We start from the raw sequence: 24750 nt of genomic DNA, 5'->3' as shown, positions 1-24750 counted from the left end.
TCAAATATGGGAATATACCTCTAAGAAACAGATATTCCTAACTTTCTCTTAAAATATGCTTTATGGTGGTATATCTGTTTATATCACCATGACCCTTTAGATCACAGCCTTTGAAGGGCTCTATTCTGATCCCTCCCACATGATTAAATAGGGATAGTGTAATGAACTAAACACACTCAAGGAATCTGGAGGCCTAGATTTGAATCTGTGCTGTCTCCATGATCTCTAAACTCTTTCTTGGATACCCCTTTTGGGTCCCATTTTCCTCAGTTATAAAATGAGATATAATTGTGGCAGAGACCACTAGTTGTCTCCCAGTATCTTTTTTCTTTTCCCTTAGTCACAAGAACTCCAAGTTTTAGCTGAATACATTGTCACCTAGTCAAAAGATTACATTTCCCAGTCTCCTTTCCCATTAGTTATGGCCATTCGGGCAAGTTTTGGCCAATAAGATGTAAGAAGTGGTGTCAAGTGTGACTTAGAGGTGGAATCCTTCCTAATTCCTGCTGCCTAGAATGTGGTTGCAATGGCTAGAGCTCCAGCCGACATCTTGGACCACAGAGTAACTTTGGGAATGGAAACAGCACATAATGGAGCAAATAGAGTCCAAGTTCCTGACACCACAGAACAGACATAAGAGAGATAGAAATTTCTCTTTTTCAGGTCTTTGTTACTCACAGAAGACCTAATCTTACCTAATACAACTGATGCCTAACCTCATGGAGTGGTAGCAAATGTTAAGTGTGAGAGTACGTTGTACTCAGTGTTTCCCTAAAATCTTGGCGTCATGAGCTGCTCTGTGAATAAAAGGGTTACCTGGTTAAACATCCTGGAGAAACAGCACATACTATATCCCCCTGGAAATTACACAATCCATATTATCATATAAAGGGCTTTGAAAAGAACAGAAGCAAAGAAATTATTTTTCTGTTTAGTCCCAAATTTCCCAAACTCATTTGACGTCGTTATCTTTCTTACATGGGATGCTTATAAAGAGCTAATTTCATAGGAAACAATTTGAGAAATTCTGGGTAAACTTACCGTTAGTAATAGGTAACATCTACATGACTGTTTTAGCCTTACAGTATGGTTTACCTAAGTAGATTCATGTCATTACAGTCCAGGTCCTCAGGTATATGCTTTCATAACTCTCTGTATGTTTTCTACAGCAATTCTTTTTATTTATTTATTTATTTTTGGCTGCATTGGGTCTTCATTGCTGCGTGCGGTCTTTCTCTAGTTGTGGTGAGCAGGGGCTACTCTTCATTACGGTGCACAGACTTCTCATTGCAGTAGCTTCTCTTGTTGACAGCATGGGCTCCAGGCATGAGGGTTTCAGTAGTTGTGGCTCATGGGCTTAGTTGCTCCACAGCATGTGGGATCTTCCCAGACCAGGGCTGGAACCCGTGTCCCCTGCATTGGCAGGTGGATTCTTAACCACTGCACCACCAGGGAAGTCTCTCTACAGCAATTCTTAATTTTATTAGTTTATAATGCTCACTTTGAAGAGGAGTTTTAACCACTTTCACTCCCTGGATAGTGTGAAGGCCAAGGACTCCTCAGGGCCCATGTAGATCCTAATGAACTGAATGTAGGAATCCGCCTTCTAAGGGAGCATTCCTGAATACACATAAGAAATTCTGAGAAACACTGACATAAGGGTAAAATAAGAGATTTTTAATGCGTTTTCAAGTAAGGGGGAAAAAGACAGAGTTACCAGCAAGACCCCATTACTGGGCTCAACTGGTCTGGATGTCCAAGACAGATAACTTACATGGCTGGAAACTGATGTTGGCTACTAGCTAGAGTTCATCTGGGCTGCCAAGCAGTGTGAAAAACACAGGGCCTCCATAGGATTTGGGGTTCCCATAGCCTGAGGGCTGCATCCCAAAAGGGAGCATCCCAAGAGCAAGAAAGACATCCAGGCAAAATGGTCTTCTTATGCAAGTGTTCTTGTGACCTAAGCCTGAAAGTCCCAGAACATCACTTCTACTATATTCTATTGGTCAAGCAAGTCAGGAAGGCAGACTCACATTCAAAAGAAAGGGAGTGAGCCCCCACTTCTCCAGGGGAGGAATAGCACACACTTACAGGGAGAGAAGGAATTTATGGCAGCATTTTTCAAAGAATATCTACAACAACAACAACATGGACGTTACGATAGTAATTAGAACCAGAACTAGATACCGTTATTTAATGTGCTAATGAAGAAGCATATATATTAGTATACCACAAATTTGGTTTTTAGTATTTTGATAGCTGGATCAATACAACTGGCTTCTTTTATCATCCTATTTTATTTTATGCATTAAAAATATTATTCTGAGAATGGATCTAGGCTTCACTAGACTGCCAAAGGGACCTAGGGCACACGAGAAGTTCAGAGCCCCTGGGTTGTGTGAAAGGGTGGTGACCCCCAAGGATCAACAGTGAACCACTGTGTTAGCCCCGCCCCTGCTGGCCAGGCTGTACCTCTCTTGGGCAAACTTCTTATCTTTAAAGCTCTACATATGAAGAGACTCCAAAAGCTCCCTCAAGAAAGTATAATCAATTCAAGAAATGCCAACTGTACCTAAACCAATAATTGGGAAATCATGAATTATTTAATTCAACATTCTGAGAATATCTGCATGGAAAACAAACCATAAAGTAAAGTGAAAAAGAAGTAATTCAATTAGAGCAAGTGAAAAAAGCCCTGCTCTAGATTAAGGGCCCCATGGGCAGCTGTTCCTTACTTGGCTCAAACTTCCCTGGCCCCAACCAGGAGGGTAAAATACATATGCAGTCACTCAGGTCCCCTTCTCTTGTAAGAAATGCCTGTGTCTCCTCAAAGAATATTAATTCCATGAGACAAATTTCTTAGGGGAACAACATGAGGTAAAATATAGGTTTCTGCATTAACGTCAAGGAAAAGTTTCATTAATTCTCAGCAAATCTGTTGCAGTGCAGATCACAGACTATGAGGTCGGTAAGAGCTTGAAAGGTGATTTCTTAGTAGGGTGACCAACTCGTGCTGGTGTGCCTTGAACTTTCCAGGTTTTATCACTAAAAGTCATGTGTCCCAGGAAACTCCTCAGTTCTGTATAAATCAGAGTAGTTGGTCACTCTATTTACTAATGACTTTAAAGAGATTAGCTCCTAAGGTCAACATCCCAAAATAAATATCAAAATCTCTGGATGCTGCTTTCAGTATTCTGAATTTGAAAGGACTTCACCAATGTACTCTGATGGACTACTACTGGCTGTTTAAAATATGACCTTCAAGGCTTCCCTGGTGGCGCAGTGGTTGAGAGTCCGCCTGCCAATGCAGGGGACACGGGTTTGTGCCCCAGTCCGGGAAGATCCCACATGCCGCAGAGCGGCTGGGCCCGTGAGCCATGGCCGCTGAGCCTGCGTGTCCAGAGCCTGTGCTCTGCAACAGGAGAGGCCACAACAGTGAGAGGCCCACATACCGCAAAGAAAAAAAAAAAAAAGACCTTCAATATGACCTTCTGACCTCCAGAATTGAACTCACTGTAACAATTATATACAATCTTCTACATTTTTATAAAAAATGTATTTATTGTGTTGATTTATATTTTTGTAATATTGTACCCCTTTAGGAAATGACAATGATATCTTAGACAAGATAGCCTAAGTCTATTCTATTCTCCCAAACTGACTGAGCTATACAAATTGACCAGTTCTGTTGGACTAAGCCTATTATATGACCTATTTATTTAGAACATTTGGCAGTACTCTAGAAAGAGAGTGGCTAGGGACAACCGGGCCACCACCCTAGAAGTGCTGCGGTCTCACCAGGGAGTAATTGTTTTAAATTTTTTTTAATTTTCTTTCTTTTAACTTTCTCCCTTGTGGAGGAAAGGGAACCCTCATACACAGTTGGTGGGAAAGTAAATTGGTGCAGCCGCTGTGAAAAACAGTATGGAGGTTTCTCAAAAAACTAAAAATGGAACTACCATATGACCCAGCGATTCCACTCCTGGATATATATCCAAAAACAAAAAACAAAACCACTAATTTGAAAAGATACATGCACCCCAATGTTCATAGCAGCATTATTTACAATTACCAAGATATGGAGCAACCTAAGTGTCCATCAGCAGATGAATGGATAAAGATGTGGCATACACACACACACACACACACACACACACACACACACACACAACGGAATACTATTCAGCCATAAAAAAGAATGAAATTTTGCCATTTGCGGCAACATAGATGGACCTGGAGAACATTATGCTAAGTGAAATAAGTCAAAGGAAGATAAATACTATATGATATCACTTATATGTGGAATCTAAAAAATACAACAAACTAGTGAATACAATTTAAAAAAAAAGAAGCAGACTCATAGGTATAGAGAACAAACTAATGGTTACCAGTGGGGAGAGGGAAGAGGGGAGGGGTAATGTAGGGGTAGGGGAGTAAAAGATTCAAACTATTATGTACAAAAAAAGCTACAAGGATATATTTTATAACACAGGGAACATAGCCAAATATTTTATAATAACTATAAATGGAATATAACCTTAAAATAATATGGAGATCCTTAAGGCATTGATCTCTACCAGGGTTTTTATAGAGATCCAGTACAGATGTGTTAAACAATAAGCCAAGACAAGCATTAGATTCTGCATTTGATTTGCAGGAGCCTGCAGAGAGTATACAGTTTTCTCTCAGGCAGTTTCTAAACCACCACCCTCCTGGTCCTCCATGGAACGTTTACTATGAACCACCTCCACCAGCTCGGTATCACTTTTCTTGCCTTCTGTTGTCTGACTTCTCCTCCTGGTTTCATGATTGCTCCTTCTCTGGGTTCTCTTCCTGCCATTTAAATTAGAATTTCCTCCAAGATGTTGTCGCCTACCCCCTCCTTGCATCTCTCTATTGGCTCCCATGCTGGCTCTAACCCTAGTTCAATCTCCAAGGCTTCCTTAGTCAACTCTTCGAGGATTACCAAATCTAAATCCAGATTCCCAACTGGCTTCCTTCCCAAACTCCTGAGTCATCTTTTCAGCCTCATTCTCCTTTACCCTTCACAGTTAATAAAATGCCAGGTCGTGCCAATTCTCCTTTCTTATCAAGTTTATGACACATACTTGTATTTTTCCATAGCAACCATCAATGCATTTATTGCTACTAGGAATCTTATAGTTTGTACTGTGATGGTCCTAAGGAAAATAACACATAACTCCTTTAAAAATCAGTTTTAAACTGCACATGGAGAAAGAAGTTGTTATAGTAGCAAAGGAATCACACCTAAGTCAATGGAAGAAACGCACCAGAGGTGTTTTACAGGTATACCTGTTAGGTTCCTCTCAGGCTAGAACCCAAAGTTCCCAGAAGGGTCACACTTCTGGGAGACTGGAGTTAGGAGTTTGTAAAGTTATAAAAGTAGTGGTTCTCTAGGTGCAGTAAGTGCCAAAAATAAATCCTAGGTCTCCTACACACTTCACACTCCAATATCCCCCCACCCAAATTATGATCCGCAAGCCCTGGGGAAGTATATGCCCTCCTAAAAAATTGCTATGATCCTAATACTAATGGACTATGACAATGAGTGTGTTTCCCAGGTGAGTAAGGACAGAAAAGAGTTTGAAAATCCGCTCAATTAGACTAAAACTCCAATTAGTTCCAGCAAGTTAGCAAGCCATAAAGAGTGTCAGGGTCTACATGTCTTGGGCCCCAAGAGAAGATGCTAAGTAAGTTCTAATTAGCCCAGAAACAAGCGCCATGACTGAGTCAAGCAGAGATTGACAAACTGAGATTAGAGAAAGGATATCAACTTATTTTAATATTTTTTTATTGTGTTCCTTTTGTCACTTGCAGGAAATGAAAATCTCTGCTGTGATTTTAATTGAAATTTACTTTTTATGGGGAAAACATATACAGTTGTAAAAATACTTTAAAAAAAAAATTCAACTGCTGGTTGTCTACCCCTGGCAAGGACATCCTATCACAGGTCTTGCTTGGTAGTTATGGCATTACTGCTATTCATTTGTAAAAACTCGTTTGAATCACAGTCATTGCAACTAAAAGGAACTCCCTAGCCTCCAGTGTGTCTCTCAAATGTAAACCTATTTTAGGGACACAAATCATCTAAAATATAACAAATAAAGCAAGGGTGTTTCTTCTTATAAATTTTAGAAGGCAATTTGCAACACTTGGGTTGAAAACAAGGAGACTGAAATCCCACTCTTATCCTTGATACAAAATGTCATATATGTTTGGGCAATGATAATAATGTGTTTCATAGGATTCTACAATTTAGAAAACACTTGCATTATCTTAGCTCATTTGAGTTGAGTGTCACTAAGTTCCCTACCAGCTCAACAATTCTATGTATCCATATTTTACATATATATAGATGTTTACTTAATACAATTAAATTCATGGAAAAACACCACAAACACAACAAATAAATTGTTCGACAATCATTCATTTCATCAAAGGAGTCCATATTGCAAAGGATTTTGCACTTAGATTGCCTTAAATAGTAAGCTTCTATGGCACATTCTTAAATATTGGATATATAAAAAGTCAGTTTAAGTTAAACATTTCAGAACTGTTTGGGGAGGCCTGTGGAAATACTTGCTCCAGGGAGCTTGGGATCCTGATGTTTCCTTCCCGTGGGAAGGACATGGCCTCAACACCCTTTACCATGAAGCAAGGTTTCCGGAGGTCTGTGCTCACCTCTAAGAAACTGCCTATTAGAAGGAGATTTATACAGTATCTAAAGGTCCTTTGATCTCTGTTTTCAGATTTTCTTTTTATTTGTTGATTTTTATTTGCTAATAATGCTGGTTAAAATTTCTGTGTCGAGTACCTCTTGAAATCATATTTGTTTGTTCTTCCCTTATATAATCGTAAAGAATAGCTTTCCCGGGCTTCCCCGGTGGCGCGGTGGTTGAGAGTCCGCCTGCCGATGCAGGGGACACGAGTTTGTGCCCCGGCCCAGGAAGATCCCACATGCCGCGGAGCGGCTGGGCCCGTGAGCCATGGCCACTGTGCCTGCGCGTCCGGAGCCTGTGCTCCGCAACGGGAGAGGCCACAACAGTGAGAGGCCCGCATACCGAAAAAAAAAAAAAAAAAAAAAAAAGAATAGCTTTCCCATTCATGTTCTAAATAAGGTAAAAGAATTGTTGACTGTTATCCTTGCAAATTTTTCATTTCTGCCCTGAAGGAAACAAAATGCTCAACGTATTCGTGCTCCACTTCTCCCCTCACCCCAAAGCACTCCTCTCTCTCCCAAGAAGAAGCTTCTGGTCATCCACATAGAGATTTGGACACAGGCTGCGGCCCAAACACTGTCATCCGTTGCCCATCTCAGGGTGAGGAATTCCAGATCAGGGCCCCAATTTTGTTCAAGGGTTGAAGAATCCCACTTTCAGGCAGTGAAGAGGCAATACCATAACACCTGGCATGGTAGGTAGTAGAGAATAAAGAAACTAAAATCCTCTGACCAGTCTGTCTCCTGGTGTGCTTCAATTTCTGACTCACGTAAGCCAACAGCATCTAAATAATGTCTGCCCAGAGAGGGAAGACAGCACAGATTGACCAGACCCTAGAACTCTCAAACCTTTTGAATTAAGTCAGGTACATCTGCTCTTACATACATGCACACACACTACACAATAAACGCATACACGGTGGTAGATTAAAGACAGCTGCAAGTTCTTTGCTCTTCTTCCCAATGAAAGTAGAGCCTAATTCTCCTCCTTTGTATCTGGGTTGGCTTTAGTGCCCTGCTTGACCAAGAGAATGTGATGGTCATGATATTCTGAGTCTGCTAAGGCTGGCTCGGAAGGTATGCAACTTTCACCCAGGTCTCTTGGACTGCTCACTCTTGGGGAACTCTGCTTTAGGATGTTCCTTCTTGGAGTCCAGCTGCCACACTGTTAGAAAGCCCAAGAAGCCCCACAGAGAAACCCATGTGGAGAGGAACCGAGGCCTCTTAGCTGACTGCCCTGACTGAACTCCCAGCCAATAACCAGTGTCAACCATCAGCTGCATGAGTGAAGTCTCTTGGACCACCCAACCACGCTGGGCCTTTAGATGAGCCCAGCCACCATCGACGGCAATGCATGAAAGACCCCAGCAAGAATACCCCAGCCTAGCCCTTCCTCACAAAACTGTGAACAAAATAAAACGTATGTTTTAAGCTATGAAGTTTCTAGGTGGTTTGTTAAATATTGATAGATTTCCAGAATACACACATTCCCGCAGTCACCATACTAAGGCCATGCATCCTACAAAGGACCCCAGTAACTCAAGTTTAAATTAACTTCCCCTTCCCACTTGCTAGTAATCCAGAATAAATGGGGGTGATGGCTTGTGTGACTTTCTGTCCCATCCAAATGGGACAAGACCAGAATTTTGAAACTATTCAAGAGACAACACTGATATTTATGGTATTTGGTTTCTAACTGATTTTGCAGACCCAAATCTCTGCGTTACCTGTATCTTATCCTATATCAGTTATAATCTCGGGTAAGAAAAAAGTATATTAAGCTTGTAATGCTCTACTCTCAACATTTTGTAGAAATTCCTCCCCCAGAAAAATTATTTCCTGATTTATGGTCATCTTAACTCGTATCTCCAACCTCAACGTCTTGCAATTTAACAAGGAAATACGTTAAACATTGTTGACTTTGAACATCCCAGGACTTTGATGAGCCTCACTGCCATTTAAAGTACCCGAGTACTGAAAATCAGAACAAACAGAAGAACTATTATGAAAAAAACCCCAGTACTTATCCATTCATCTCTTCAAATAAGGACAGTTCAAAGTAATATGGGAAAATGGAACACAGTGAATTCTACCACACATACATGCAAAAATAAAACCATGCTGGAGGCTATATGATATCATATCTGTACCCTTCAAAACAGAATCCTGCCACTTGGAATTATAACATATTTTCCTTTCATTAAAGCTGCTCTGCGTGAAAAGGGTGTCATCCTGTCATGGCTGAAACTCCTTCAGAGAAAGAACTGGAAGCATCAAATCCTCGCAGGTCAGTTCAGGACAAAACCTGGAGCACAAGTTAGCAGGATCATTTGTGAGGGTTTGCGATTTGCATGATTTATTAGATAGAACTTGTTCCCACTCTGTAAGATGTCTTGAATGCATTTAGACCAATTCTCCCAGTACTTAGGAGGCAAAGACAATCAGATATACTTGTTTGTGTGAAGCAAAGTTATCATAAACTAAACTACAAAAGCAAATTCTCCATGATGACTTCAGCTCACTCCATATAATACCACCAAGAAGAATTTACAGCTTTCAAAATCCAATGTCTATAAAGACAGAATGCCTCAAAGGAAAATGGTACCATACTTAAAATAGTGATATCTTTTATTAGTACAGTAAAGTCCTATTTTTATGGTATAGGATGGGTCTGAGGTCATTCCATAAAATTGATTTCCCAGAAAATGGAAATAGGCAATTTACCCTAAGAATTTTATTGAAAAATTATGCTAGTCTATTTGAATAATGATGGGAATGTTCTACACATTTCCTTTATTAATGAATTAAAATACACAAAACATCATAAAATTATATTAGAGGTTCAAAAGTATCACTTAAATCTTCTTTACCAGTCACTTTCATTTTGTAACATCAGCAGTTCCATTAAAATCGTATTATGTAAAAATGGGTTTTTACTGTAATAATAGTTATTACCTATTTAGCTCCCAAGGTTGGTGTGAAAATTAAATAATAAGCCATTGGAAAGCAAATACAAAGTGTTGCTAATACCAGAGGCCAAGAGGGGCAGGCAGATGGGAAAACGAAGGAAAAGAGCACCTGACACATTAAAAATCACAGCGTTCATCTATAATTCCATTATTGCCAACACTCCACGCAGCAGTCATGTGTGCTGATGTTATCTCATTTAATCCCCTCAACATGATGATATATTAATTTTAACCCTCATATTATAGATGAAGGTCGGAAACGTTTAAAACGTGTCTAACGCCACACAGTTGGTAAATGTCAGAATCCAAGTGTGAACACAGCTTTGCCCTCGTCAACAGGCCATCCTGTATCTCCTAAAACATTGCTCCCTCCCCAGTACACCCTTGTGTCTCGTAACTGACCTTCAGTTTCTTATCCCATCTATCAAGGTCCCCTTCAAATGCCTCTTCCTCCCTGAAGTCATCTCTCTTCATCTTGCCTGGGACAAGTGTTTGATTCTAAACACTTCTGGTGTTTATTACAGCTATTTGTTGTATTATTAAGTATTAGTATGTGTTTTATCAACCCAGCTAAGTTACTAGCTGTTTGAGATCACAGCTGTATCCCATTTGCCTCTGGAGCACCAGATCAGAGCACCTGGTATGGTGACTGTTCAGTTATTGTTGGTTAAATTGAATTGGAAAGGAATGTTAACTTGAATTAAAACTATATTTGCTACCAGATGCAAAGCAGATACTTCTACCAATGGCTCATGGCATCAGATACCTCTTTGGGAAGTTTCTCCAGTTTCTCCACATGTATGTACCTAATGAGAATGTAGCAAGATTGAATTCCTCACGTAGAGTATCTGACATATGCTAGGTATTCAATAATTTTTTTTTAAATTCCAAGTGAAGGGAACAATGGGAACAGGAAGTAGAGAAGTATAAATTCAGTATAATATGGAGTCTGATTTGAGTGAATCAGAGCAAGTAGGAATGGTGAGTTTTTAAAAATATATATGTGGTAAAGAGTTAGGGCTCTGGAATCAAACTGTCTGCTTTCCTGGGCCAGCCTTTTTACTTATTAGCTGGGAGAAACTTGGGCAAATTACTTAACCTCTCTAGCTGGGAGAAACTTTGGCAAGTTACTTAACCTCTCTATGTCCCAAATTCCTCAGCTATAGAAAGGAAGATAACCACAGGATCCAAATCAAAGTAGTTGTGAGGAATGATCGAGAAGATCCATGTGGAACACTTAGCACAGTGCATGGCAGACACCCAGCACGCAAATTATAGTTGCTGTTACCATCATCGTCATCGTCAGGAACATCTTAATTCTTAGGACTCTGTTCAAAGGAAATGGCATTACTTTCCACAGACCTGTAAAATCTGGGAGCTGTACTGGGTCGATCCTGTGAAATCCAAAGATTCAGTTCTGGTGTGAAATGATGGATGCAGCATGGAGAACATGCGCTTCATTCAAGCAGTGCTCGGTGTCTCTTTTGTGCCAGACTTGGGTGAACAAACCGACTTGTTTCAGAGGAGGCAGGGAGTGAAAGAAACCAGAACAGCCAGAAAGGTCAAGAAGGTAAAACCACAAGTAGAAAGACGAGATGAATTCAATCCCAAGGTCCATCAGAGGTCAAAATATCAGGGTTTGCCAAAAAAATCAAAACAGAAGAGTAAAGCCAGTACAGCGCCTACAAAAGACCCCCAAACTAGGGCTTCCCTGGTGGCGCGGTGGTTGAGAGTCCGCCTGCCGATGCAGGGGACACGGGTTCGTGCCCCGGTCCGGGAAGATCCCACATGCCACGGAGCGGCTGGGCCCGTGAGCCATGGCCGCTGAGCCTGCGCGTCCAGAGCCTGTGCTCCACAATGGGAGAGGCCACAACAGTGAGAGGCCCGCGTACCACACACACACACACAAAAGAAAGACCCCAAACTAAACAGAACAGATTAAAACACTGGCAACTATAAGATAATTTTCTGGAATTAGGGCTTCTTTGAGGAGAGAGGCAGCAAGAAGTAAGGACTTCATTTATTATATATTACAAATCTGTTTTCATTCCCTTATTTTTCCAACTGAAACTAAATAATGAACAATAATTGCAGATTTAAAAAATCTTAACTTCTCTGATCTTTACAATAATACTGAAGGACCAAGTGGGAGATACTTCAGACATCCAGTATCTGTGCCCGCCCATCCCCCTGCCGCGTTTTTCCAGAGCACTGATCTGTGCTCTTTAAGAGCAGCTTCACGGAGAACTCGGGTCCATCTTACGAGCTGACCATGAACAAAGGAATGAAGGATGATGGAGAATGCCAGGGGCCCCAGCAACCAGGACACAGAGTAGATACAGTCAATGCAGTGTCAAGCAAGATAGCTAAGATTGCTCCTCGCTCAGCATAAAGGTCCCAAGGATACAAAAAGCCTGGCAACCTTCAAAAGCTTCTCTTGCTTCCCGCATGCAGTGGGGGAAACAGTTTGCTCAGTGGGAAAAACCATAGCCCAGGGCCAATCCACTGGCTACATTCATCAAAAAGAAGGCTGAGGCAGAACAGATTTTTCCTTTCCGTATAGGAATGACTCATGAGCTTGTTTATTCAGAAAGTTCCATCCTCCATGGAGAGAGGTGGATGATAGGGGGGTGGGATGATAATAATAGTTTAAGTTTGTACCGGTCAGCCCGCTCCCTCTGTCCTCACCTCTCTGTGCAGTTCCATGTGCACCCCACCAATGCCCAGAAGGTGGTCAGTACGTTTTAACCTTTCTGCCTTCATTTCCCATCGTAAATAAAGCAAACACCACCACCACTCTTTTCATTTACGTTAGTCCTTTTAGAAGGGAAATGTACTTGACTGGTTAAGAATAAGGACTTGGAGTCAGATCGTCTGGTTCAAAATCCTGGTTGTGCTGAATTGCAAACTGTGTGGCCCTGGGCAAGCAACTTAACAGGCTTGGACCTCTGTTTCTCTGTCAGTAAAAATGGGAATGATAATATTACCTGTATTGCAGAGCTATTGTGAGGATTAAACTAGTTAATATATGGAGAACGATTCCCAAATATTGTTAGTTGTCAACAAATGTTTGATATTAGCATTATTATTATTTCACAGATGACCAAATATTCTTTTTCCAGTACTGATCTTCTTTTATTCAGTATTACTTTAAAAAGTTCTAATTAAACCATAAATGGAAATAGGTCCTAAGAAATATATCTGTTGTATGAAAAACATTTTCTTCTCGGGCTAGGGAAATTTTCTAGTAGTTTTAAGAATTCTCTCCTAAGAAAGAAGAATTTTGTAAATATGGTGTGTATTTCTGTACCTCTGAGGAATCACCTTTCCCTTCTTATGTAAACAAAAAGAGAGTTCTAGGTAGATGGATGATGGATAGATAGGTGATAGATTAGGTAGCTGACAGATTGACAGAATTTTATTTTTCTATTTGATTTATCCGTTCCTTTTCCATCATCTTTGAAAAATCAAGGCAACAGAAGACCTTGTCATTCTTCTCAGTCCTATATTTAAAAGATTCACAAAGGCAAAAGATAGGAGGCATTTGAAAATTGCTTCTTTCCATATACCCTGTGTCTTTCAAACATAAGGATACTAAAATTTTCTGTAAATCTGTTCTCTGACACATTAGAATTATCCAGCTAGTGGATTAGTCTAACTCCTTTTGGCATGGAGACTATTTATCCCACCTTTAATGAAGGTAGGCTGAACTATTTTTTCTGGTTTTTACTGGATTATGAAATTCCTCTCCTGTAATAACCCAAAAGAGAAAGTGGTAGACATAATTGCCTATTTATTTCCACGTTCTTTACTGTGTTGTTCAATATATTTAAATGACAGATAATCCCCAATTAGATTGGCCCAGTTCAGTCTGTCTGTGATTATTTACCCCATAGATTGTTTCACTCACTGGGTAAAATCAGGACGTCATCCCCAGGGCCTGGAATGGTACCGCTGTGTCCTCCCCAGCCCTTCTCCATGCCTTCCCATGCTTCGGGGAGGGACCATTTTAAAACTGACTCAGGTGCAGAGGAAGAAGCTAGAAAACAAAAGGAAGATAGCAAGGGTAACTATGAAAATCTGATTCACTATGATAACTAACAAATTCTATCCTTTATATTAGGATCCTGGTGACATTTTCACTTCCCAAAGAAGCTGCCTTTAGATATTTTATAATGTTCCATAAAAACATTTATCAGGCATAAAGCAGGTAATTATTCAATCCTTAGAAGATTACCTCCACTTCTAGGGAAAATATATTCTACTTTTGTTATTAAACTTTTGTGTTTTGCCTTTACTATAAATACTACAACATATGTTTATCACGAAACATTTGGAAAATGCAAATATAGAAAGAAAAAGAAAAATAATAATTGTCTACTATCTCAGCACCTAGAGATAACCGCCATTAACCTTTTATTTGTATTTCCTTCCAGAATTTCTCAGCATTTTTACATAATTTAGATCCTATAACATGCAATTTTACATTCAGTTCTTATTTTACTTGACAGTTTTTCACATGCATTTTGTAATGTCATTAAAACTCCTTGTAAACATGATTTTAATGGTTACATAATATTCTATCACATGAAAAGCCCACAATTTATTTAATCCCTAATGTTTGGCATTTAGGCTTTGTCCACTCTCTTTTCAAATTATAGAGAATGCAGTGTTAAATATCTCTGTGAAAATCTGCCAGTAATCATGATTTCTTCTTAAAATAGAATCTTAGCAATGGAATCACTAAGTCAAAGGGTATGATTTTCTCACAACTCTTAATGTGTATTAAAGGCAGGGCAATCATCTGAACACCTCTCACTGCAATAATTTACATATAGTTCATAAGTTAAAACTGGTTTTTATTGATTCTGCCACTGATGATCAAATGGCATTTTCTTTTCAACCATCCCACTGGCCTCTTCAAGAAACTGTGGCAGAAATCTAATAATTTCCAGTGGGGACCATACCATGCAAATGTGAAATGTACCCACACATTCTTTTCTGGAACATGATCCCTGGTACAGAGTCAGAAGGGCAGAGAGATTGTCTCAAAAGACGAGGATGAAAAGATTCACAGATGACCAAACTCTCTTCTTCCAGTACAGATCTTCTTTTATTCAGCATTCACTTAAGAAGTTCAAGTTAAACCCTAAATGACATTAGGTTCTTTTAGGGGAAATATATTTGTTCTACGAAAAATATTTTCTTTTCCACCTAGGGAGATTTCCTAGGAGATTCAAGAACTCACATGATGAGGGAGGGAATCTCATCTATTACTTGCTAATTTCACAAGCATAAATAATGAGTGCCCTCTCCATCAGAACAGTCCTAAAAAACAGTGATGCAAAAAGAAATAAAATGTCATGCTTGCTCCCAAGGAGCAACTGGCATTGTGTAAGTATATAAGTAAATACTGGAGGGATAGAACACTAAAGGGAGCACCTGACCAAGGGAGGGAGGGAGACCTTGCCAGGGGAGGCTTCCTGGAGAGAAGCATCTGAGATCTGAGCTGCACTGTAAAGGCTTGGGACCTACCCAGGTGAAGTGGGTGAGGGTGTGTGGTGAGAGTCTGCACTCCAGAGGGGTGAGCACACGCGGTGGCAAGAAATGAGAGATCACATGGAAGAACTATAAGCAGTTTGGTGTTGCTGAGTCACAGAGCTGGAAAGAGGCAAGTGGTAGGGCTAGAGGAATAACCAGAGGTCAGAGTGGAAAGGGTGACAAAGATGGAGGAGCCAAGGGTAAGCCCTGGGTTTCCAGCAGGTGTGGTGTCAGATGGAGATGCCCATTAAGACAGACATCGACGAATTCAGTTTGGGCCAGAGTTTGGGGTGTCTTTGAAGCCTCCGGGTGGAGATACACAGCAAGCAGGGGATGGCTGTGAATCTGAAGGATGGGAAAGAGCTCTAAGTCCGAGGGATAGATTTTGGCATTATCACCCTAGAGGCCGTATTTGAAAATCTGAGGATGGTTGTGAGAGCTCCAGGGGACTCCAGTGTGGAAAGACAAAATGCCTAAGGTCAGAACCACGGGGAACACCTGACTATTATGTCTGCCTGAACCCAACTCTCCAGTGGTCATGGTCTAATTAGGGCCCTGGGATAACTTAAAAGTACATGGATTGTGGTCAAGTAGAAATCCTAGGGATAGGGAGGGTGAGAGGGAGGGAGACACAAGAGGGAAGAGATATGGGAACATATGTATATGTATAACTGATTCACTTTGTTATAAAGCAGAAACTAACACACCATTGTAAAGCAATTATACTCCAATAAAGATGTTAAAAAAAAAATGAAATCCTAGACAATTTAACACAAAATATACCCCACACCATGGAAGCCAGGCAATGTTTTGCAACAAACCCTACTCAGAAAGAGGCTTTAGAAATATTTTATACTTACTCAATATCCTGTAATAAACCATAGTGTGAAAGAATGTGAAAAAGAATATATATATGAATATAAAAAGTATATATATATATATATGTATGTATAACTGAATCACTTTGCTGTACACCAGAAACTAACACAACACGGTAAATAAACTATAATTCAATTAAAATAAAATAAAAAATATAAATATTTTGGGCTTTCCTGGCGGCGCAGTGGTTGAGAGTCTGCCTGCCGATGCAGGGGACACGGGTTCGAGCCCCGGTCTGGGAAGATCCCACATGCCGTGAAGCGGCTGGGCCCGTGAGCCATGGCCGCTGAGCCTGCATGTCTGGAGCCTGTGCTCCACAACGGGAGAGGCCACAACAGTGAGCGGCCCGCGTACCGCGAAAATAAATAAATAAATATTTTATAAACACCAATAATGCCTTTCTAAGTTTCCTCCCAGTTTTGTCTCCTTTTCAATACTATACCCTAAACACCCAGGTGGGGATAGGGTGGGAGTATTTGTTGAGGTGGCCACTAACACCATAAAGTCCAGAAAAAAGATGTTCTTACTTCCAGTGATATTTCAAACAGGCAATGACCAGTTTCTTTAAAACCCTACTCCAAGCTCCAAAAACCCTTAATTGCTTCAATTTTGTATCACAGATGTTGGAAACAAACATCCTTCAAGTCTGTCATCTTCACTCTCGTTTATGGGAATGTTTAAACTGTCTTTAATTGAACAAACTAAATCTTAAGGTAGCTATTCTAAGCAATGTTATGATGAATGAATTTGATCATTCTATACCATCCTGCCTTAAAATAAGAACCCTTAATGGACAAGGACATGTTTAGTCTCCTGCAGAATTATGAGATGTCTATACAGTTAAAATCAAGCTTCTAGATGACTATTTTTAATACAGAAAGAAGAGGGGAGGAAAAGAAGCCTAAAGAGTTAAAGCTATCGGAGGCATACGTGGAGAACCAGAAGAGAGGAATGTCTTGGAAAACTAAGAAATAGAGAATGTACAGAGAGTAGAAGTGATCTTGTTAATAGCAAATTTCCAATAAGAGAGGGAATAAGAAGTGGCTATTGAATGTGACAACTAGAGCATAGTGATCAAGATGAAGAGGGTCCCAGTGGAGTGATGGAGGTGGCAACCACTTGGATTACAGTAGATTGAGGAATGCACTGGAAGTAAGGAAGGGAAGACGCTGGGTCTGATCCTGCAAAAAGCTCATTAAGGAATGAGTAGCCTTAAGATTTGAGACCTTCAACCTTTGATCTGTCTTCCCAATCGTTAAATACGCTAGACTTATCTTGAAACTGGAGTCCATGAATTTTGGTCAGGACCAACATTTGTGATGAGCCCTCACCTTGCTTTCCTCTCAAATTTGTCAGTCAACAACAGCCACCATTTGAGATGGTCTCCAACTTGGTACGTGAGCCAAGTATTCCTTCTCCACCTCAATCCTTCATCTACCCCAGCGTTCTATGGCTCCACATCAAGAGGAGGCTAGTATTTTGAGAAGTTTGCAGGAGTGATATAAACTACAGGAGGATTTAGGGTCCATGAATTTTGTTTTGATTTGATTTTTTAATTGAGAGGTGACAAAGAGTCATTTGCTGATAAAACAAAGTTCAGAAGATGTTAGAAGGGATGGGATGACTTTAAACAGGAGAAAGGCTGACAGATCCAGAGACCAGAGAAAAGGAAAGAAACTTGATCTGTGGGGAAAGGGATGGCAAATTTACAAAGACAGTATCTGATCATCTGAATATTTTTATATGACTGTCAACAATATTTGCAACTAGCCCCCACTGAAAAGACAACATGGTTGAGGTAAAGCCTCTTCAGAAATATTTTTTGTGTTCCCCCAGTGTGGGTTGCTTCACCCTCCTCCTCTCTCCCATCTTTTATAACGCATCATGGACACCAAGAGGAAATCAATGGAGCCACAGTGTTGGAGGAGCATGAAAAACCTGCATTGGGGTCTTCAGAAACCTGGGTACCACCTTCACCCAAATTAGCATACATCCTTACCGCAAACCCACTAAGCACCCATACAACAACTTTCATCAGCACCACCTCCTCTGCTTCTTCCCAGCACTGGCCCACGTATACCCTAATTTCTGCTGCCTCTGGAGTATCCTGTCTACCAGGTCCCCATAATGACCAGCACAATCCTGTACACAGAATAAACCCTCAACTAACTAAGTAAGCTAAAAGGCCCTATAGCAGAACACCTCAACCCAAAATGTTTTTTCTGCATTACATATTCATTGTATCTCTGAATCGGTCAACATATAGATGGAACTCCATTATTTATTCCATTCTTGTTTTGTCAAAGAATTTTTGATATTGCAAAAATTGTACTATTTTTCATAGAGCTCTCCATTAAACAAAAGACATGTCATATTTAAATTTTGACATTATCACTTATACCCCACACGATAGAAATCAAGCAATGTCTTAGAACCATATTAATAATAAATATTTGAATATAATGAATGGTAATGTACTAGTTCTGTAACTCCCTGGGTCTTAGGAGTTTTCTGTCCCAACCTGTTATAAGATAGGAAAATTGGCTATATATATATAATTAATTTTAATCTAACTCATAAGTTAATATATGCCAAAAAGGTAATTTGAATACCTTAGGGTTTACATGGTATAACAGAAAGAACACTGGACTGAGTTGGAAATCTGAGTTCTCATCCAGGCTCAACCACTGATTACTGATGTGACTAAGTAAACTATTTAATGATTAGGCTTCCATGCCCTCATTTGTAAAATGAGGCAATTGGATAGGACAGCTTGTGAGGTTCCTTCCCTTATTAAAATTCTACAACTCTATGAAGCATCAGCTTTCTATTTATTCAGCATGTTGTAATTGACAGGCCAAGTGAAGCACCTCCCAGTTAAAACTGACCCCTGCTGAAAAGCCCTGGATTCCAGCCACCCACAGTGTCCTTCCAAAGAGTCCTTAATACAGAAATCTTCGCACTAAGTGCTGAGAGGCACGTCATGCTGACGAAAGCTGCCCAACCCGGGAATGGCCACCCACAGATGGTCCAGTATCCTCTGAGGGGGCCTGACATGAGAGCTCCCCCAACAGGTAGGTTCTCTACAAAAGAGGGGCTGACCCAACCGAACGTATCTCTTCTCGGGGGAATTTGAACACAGGACATCCAGAGAGGAGAGAGTTGTAAGATACTATTCTTTGGTAACAGTTATTTTAAAGGAAACATATTCCTTGATTATTTAGTCATTTGATGGACATTCCCCGGTGACCATAAGACCCCATGAAGTCAAAGACCATTCTATCTTGTTCACTGTTGTCACCTCCCACACCTCACATGAGAGGCATTCAACAAAGCATTTTGAGTCACCTAAAGGAAAAAAGTGATAAAGAACTAGGGACAGAAAGAGCAAAGGCTATGGCAGCTCAGAAACAGATATAAAAACAAAGAATCCCTTTCTTCTCGGTCCAATAAGCATGAAAAGGTCATCGTCGGTACTTCTAGTTTACATACAGTTTTAGTCCTATACCGTAACCTCATTTATTTATTAATTTAAATGGAGAAATTAGATCATTTTCTGATTAGCCCGGGCTCTTCTCTGACATAACACAAAAATGCCACTGGAAATCAAAGGAAAACTCAGCCTTTGAAAAGATTTATCCCGGCTGCAAATGTATAGTTAAACAGACTCCGGGTAAACAAAAACAAACAATGAAATACATTAGAAGGCGCTTATGAGTCATTTAGTCTTTGAGAGTTTAGCTTTTATGAGTTAGAAAGATTTCACAGAACCATCTGACTTATGGGGAGGATTTGTTTACCCTGATTTCCTGAAATTACTGGGAACAATTACAGTTTTAAGATACCCTGAATTTTTCTTTCCATTTGGTGGGGGCCTAATGGCTCATCTGCAGATCTGGACTCCTGTGTGCACATATGGTCCATAATTCATGAAATGTGCTTATTTACATGTTGTAATTCTTACTTTCCTATGTTTTGAAATGCACCAATTCTTATATCTTTCTTTGACATGCAGACGTATATTTTAGCTGTAGGGGTGACACAATAAGGAGTTGTCAGACATAAAAGCATTAGGGCTCATACTTGCCCTACAAACAGTATGATGGGAGGAATTTATAAAACGACTGGAGGACATTCTGCTGTACCAGGCAATTCTATTTGATGAGTTAATACTCACCTGAAATAGTTGGCGCCACACCTTCCCTCACCTGGAGAATTACTTGAACTTGGCCTTCACCTGAAACTGAACACAAAAAACCGTAACTTGGATGTGATACAAAGATTATCTTAATACGAAAGACATTCACGTTTGAGAACGATGGCTTTGTGCTAAATTCTCCCCAACCTAACTAAATTTTCAAAATAAAAAAATGAAGTCCTTGTTAATTAGTCTAACAATTGATTTCTAATACTTGATTTTGATTGGTTTTATTTGATTAAATTTAATTGCAGTGAGCTTTCCAAAAGAATTGGCACATAAATAATTAGGGAAAAAATTGTTTCACCATATGTTCTTTGGAGGCCAGTGTTGGTGAGCAGGACACCCCTCATATCCTATTTCTCCTCCATCAGTTTGAAGGCTCCGCTTTTAGAATTCATGTATTTTTCACCAGTAGAGTTCAGATCACCCATGAAATGTATTTGCTTTACCTTTATCCAAACAAATTGTCCTTTTAATGAAGCCTTTTCCCCACCCCGCTTTCTCCTCCCATCTTCCAAACCAACTGAGCACATTTAAAAGGCCTGGGGTTCATTAATTTTAAGCGTTCAATAAATTAGTGGAAATAATCAAAAGGCCTGATTCTTTCTGATAATGACAATTTGATGTCAGTATAAACCAGTAGATTAAGCTGGGAACATATGCTCCTTTGCCAAGAGAGGCTGCTGTAATTAAATAGTGAATTCATCTACAAGGTGCTCTCACGCCTGATTAATTAGTAATCAGGTGCGCGAACTCCACTCTTCAGTAACACCTTGTCTCTTAGTGGTTAATTACCTTTCTGCCTTATTCGATGCCATGGAGGCCAGCACCTCCCACCACTGAAGGACCCAATGATGCTGAAGGTTGCCGCCTTGGGGCCTTGGTCCCACCCATGCTCTCCTTTTGCCTCTCCCCGAAGCCCTAAACCCTTTCCTCTATCACAGAATGGAGTAGACGGAGGATCATTCTTTCTAATCACAAAGCATAAGCGTCAGAACATTACAAAGAAAATAATCCCCCAAAACACCCATGATGAGACCTCTCTGATTCTATTCTTATCTTGTTCATTATTCTCACTTAAAAATTTTCTGTAATAACCTATAATGGAGTATCATCTGCAGAAATACAGAATCACTACGCTGTATACCCGAAACTAAAATAATATTGTAAATCAACTACATTTCAATTTAAAATTTATTCCCATTATAAAATGCCTGAGTCTGTGGCTTTCTCCTTGCACTGTACACACTTTTTTGACCAGGTAGAATGGCCAACATGTTCTTTATGTGCTCTACTTTATCATCACTTCCAAAGCTTTACCTATATTGTTTCTTTATACTACTGCAAAATTTCACCCACTTTTCTAATTTAAATAATAAAAGTAATTAATAATAATAAAGCCACCAGCTCAACATCTCTTTTTTTCTATAATGTCTAACTCATCCACTTCTGCTCACACTGAACTATGCATTTTCTAAAGTTTAAAAGCATTTCTAAAACCACACAGTGATACTTATCCCAAGCTCTCTTTCAATTGAGCAAATACCACTGTGCATCAACTGTAGTGAATTTAGGATTGTCTCAGTCCTTAGCTCTGTCTTTAAATCTTTGAGGGAGGGACTTTTCTCCTGTACCTTAAGACACTAGACATTGTTGGACATGTAGATACTTAATTTTCATGGACCAATCAGAAATCCTAAATTTATACTGCTCTACTCTGTATGCCAGAACTCAACTGGCAATTTTGACAAATTAAACAAATGGAGGCAGGAATTAAGCCTTTTAAAGGAGGCAAAAGACAAAATGGTAAAAAAAGATAGGTTCCATCAGAAAGAAAAGAGAAAGGGAATATGGCAAAATGACATCTAAAAACATGTAAAAGTCTGTAACAATAGAATACCCTTGTACAAGAGAATGGAATAAAATATTGTAATGGAATCAAACTCTAGGAAAGGTAAAATTTTTTAAAATTCCAAGAATCATTTGGAAAGGGAAGTCAGTTCATTTAAAGATGTTATAAAAATCATCCTGTACTCACTGATATAGAAAACACACTTATGGTTACCGAAGGTGGGGAGGAGGGATAAACTAGGAGTTTGGGATTAGCAGATACACACTACTATATATAAAATAGATAAACAACAAGGACCTACTGTACAGCACAGGGAACTATATTCAATGTCTTGTAATAAACCATAATAGAAAAGAATATGAAAAAGAATAACAAAACGTTGTAAATCAACTAGACTGAAACATCGTTTTTCCCACTATATAGAGGAGGGAATTTGAAGTAGAGGGAAAATAATCAATGTATCCAGAATCCCCTGGGTGAGAAGGATACTGCCAGCCAGTACGGTATCAGGAACTGTAGTTATGATGATTACATAGTCTTCATAGGCAGCAGTGATGATTACCCGGAAAACTGAAAAGGCGAGCCCTGGACATACCTGACCCCCAGTACAGGCTGTCCCACTTTTCTTCATCCATTAAAGTCCTTACCCAGGCCCTGTTCCTGGTAAACCAAGGCTCCCTGGAGCAGCGAGCACCTCGGCACCGGTGGCTTCTGATCTGGGTGGACTCTGACTTTGTTCAGCCTCTACACGTACACAAATGGCTCCCACCTCCAGAACAACCTCTTCCCCAAAGCAGACACTGAAACTAAAACATGCTTTGTTCACTTTATTAAAGCAGGTGTGTGAATATCATTCAATCTGAGAAGAGAAGCAGTTTCAGTATCACAGGAAATGGAGCAAGATCACCAAAAGCAGGAAAGATTAGAAAAGCCTGATTTCCTATACCACAGGCCCCCTGCAGGCTGGTTCTGAGCGTGGGAGCAGAGGGCTCTTACTTCCCAAACACCGCTTCTAGGCGGAGAGAGACCGCAGAGACGGAGCGGGAAGTGCGTGGGTGAAATCCAACAGCCTGGATTTGAATCTTGGGTCTTCCAGGTCCTAGATGTGGGTACCGGACAAGTTCTGAACCTCACTCACTTCCTCTGAAAATGGGAATCATTGTACTGTCTTACATCATAGGGTGATTGGGAAGAAAAGATGGAAAATCCAGGTAACGTGCTTAGCATAGCATTTGGCTCAAATGAACAATACGTGTGAGTCATCATCAATACCGTTATTACGACAGGCTCATTATTCTAGGAGCCAGTTAACAAAACCCCAAAAATATGCTTTCACTCTTTTGACAGCTGCACCTAATCACAATAAGCCCTAGTATTCAGAGTTGTAAGCAACTTAACCAGATCCGCTGAAGTTTGCTAAGTGCTTTGACTCTATAAAAGCATAAATGCAGTGTCACTTCCAATTTGGAGAAATACCAAGAGGGATAAAAATCATTTGAGAATAAAGGTATTGACTCAGGAAGAGTTTAAGAGCCTAACACAAGCTGTGACATTGTACATATGCTTTCTCAGTGCTTATGATTTCTGATTTTGTATTTGTAATATGAGAATGGTTAATCTCCTTTGTTTATCAATGGAGCCTCACTGTCGTTGATCCTTCCAAGATTGTAAGAATATCTGGTTGGTCCTCAAAAAGAAAAGAAGCCTTTGGGTCAATTATAGCCAAATTATTCTGATGAATGCTACATGATCTAAGCTTGCTATAAACACAGACATCTAGGAGAAAGAGAGAAACGTGTAAGAAAATGGCTCCCGGTGAGAGAAAAGAGAGTTACTCATGTAGATCTGATTCTCATGCCTGCCAGAGTGATGTGTTGGCAAATTTTGTCCTCACGAGGGCCCCAGGGAAGAGAAAAATTAATTGATTCTCTCCCAGGGCAGGTCCCATTTTCTCTTGGAATTTTGGAGTGAGAGAGTACCTGCTTACCTAAAAAGAAAAACCAGCTGGTATCTTAGCAATAGATCCCTTGCCTGTTTTCTTCTTCACTCTATCCCCAGGCTCACTTTGCCATTGAGGACTGTACATGTATTAGGACCTCTTGCTCAGCTCACATTTATCTAGCATGAGTCAGCTACTAACTACACGTGGAGAGAACGGGAAACAGCAACCGCTTCTGTGTCTGTGAGTTCCTTCCAGTCTCACCTGACTCGTGCCTGCTCTCCCTCTCTTTCGGCCCTGGACCCAGTTCCAGTGCCATCTTCATGGGCCAGCTCTTGGGTTGGTCCTCTCTTTGCATTTTCATCTTCACCTGCCCTGTCCCCGACCTCCACCTCTTCTCACACTCCTACACCCTCCTGCTCTGTTTCTCCCTCCCTGTTCAGTTCTTGCTCCCCAGAAATGAGCCTCATTCACTCAGCCACAGAGAAGGCTTTCTTGTCAACTGGACCCTGAGCAGCTAAAGCTTGATTCGCAGGACCACTCTCATCTGATTCCAGCCTCTCAGAGAGAGCCACTGAGTGACCTTGACCTCGTCACCCAGGATCTTTTCAAGACCTTCACAGAAATATG

At 40.3% G+C, this 24750-nt stretch overlaps 1 protein-coding gene across 1 annotated transcript in view; it reads right to left on the bottom strand.

Moving 5' to 3' along the window:
• The window catches only part of PKHD1 (PKHD1 ciliary IPT domain containing fibrocystin/polyductin), a 424868-nt gene that overhangs the window by 170037 nt on the left and 230081 nt on the right, over positions 1-24750 (bottom strand). Inside the window, exons 50-51 of the mRNA XM_033864110.1 lie at positions 20306-20371; positions 13619-13747 (exon numbers count right to left, since the gene is read on the bottom strand). Coding sequence (XP_033720001.1) covers positions 13619-13747; positions 20306-20371 — 195 coding nt within the window. The remainder of the gene's footprint in view (positions 1-13618; positions 13748-20305; positions 20372-24750) is intronic.

The sequence above is a fragment of the Tursiops truncatus genome, chromosome 10 (genome assembly GCF_011762595.2).
Source record: "Tursiops truncatus isolate mTurTru1 chromosome 10, mTurTru1.mat.Y, whole genome shotgun sequence".
NCBI lineage: Eukaryota > Metazoa > Chordata > Mammalia > Artiodactyla > Delphinidae > Tursiops > Tursiops truncatus.
The sequence above is the reverse complement of the archived record's forward strand: the minus strand, read 5'-3'. Positions and strand labels throughout refer to the sequence as shown.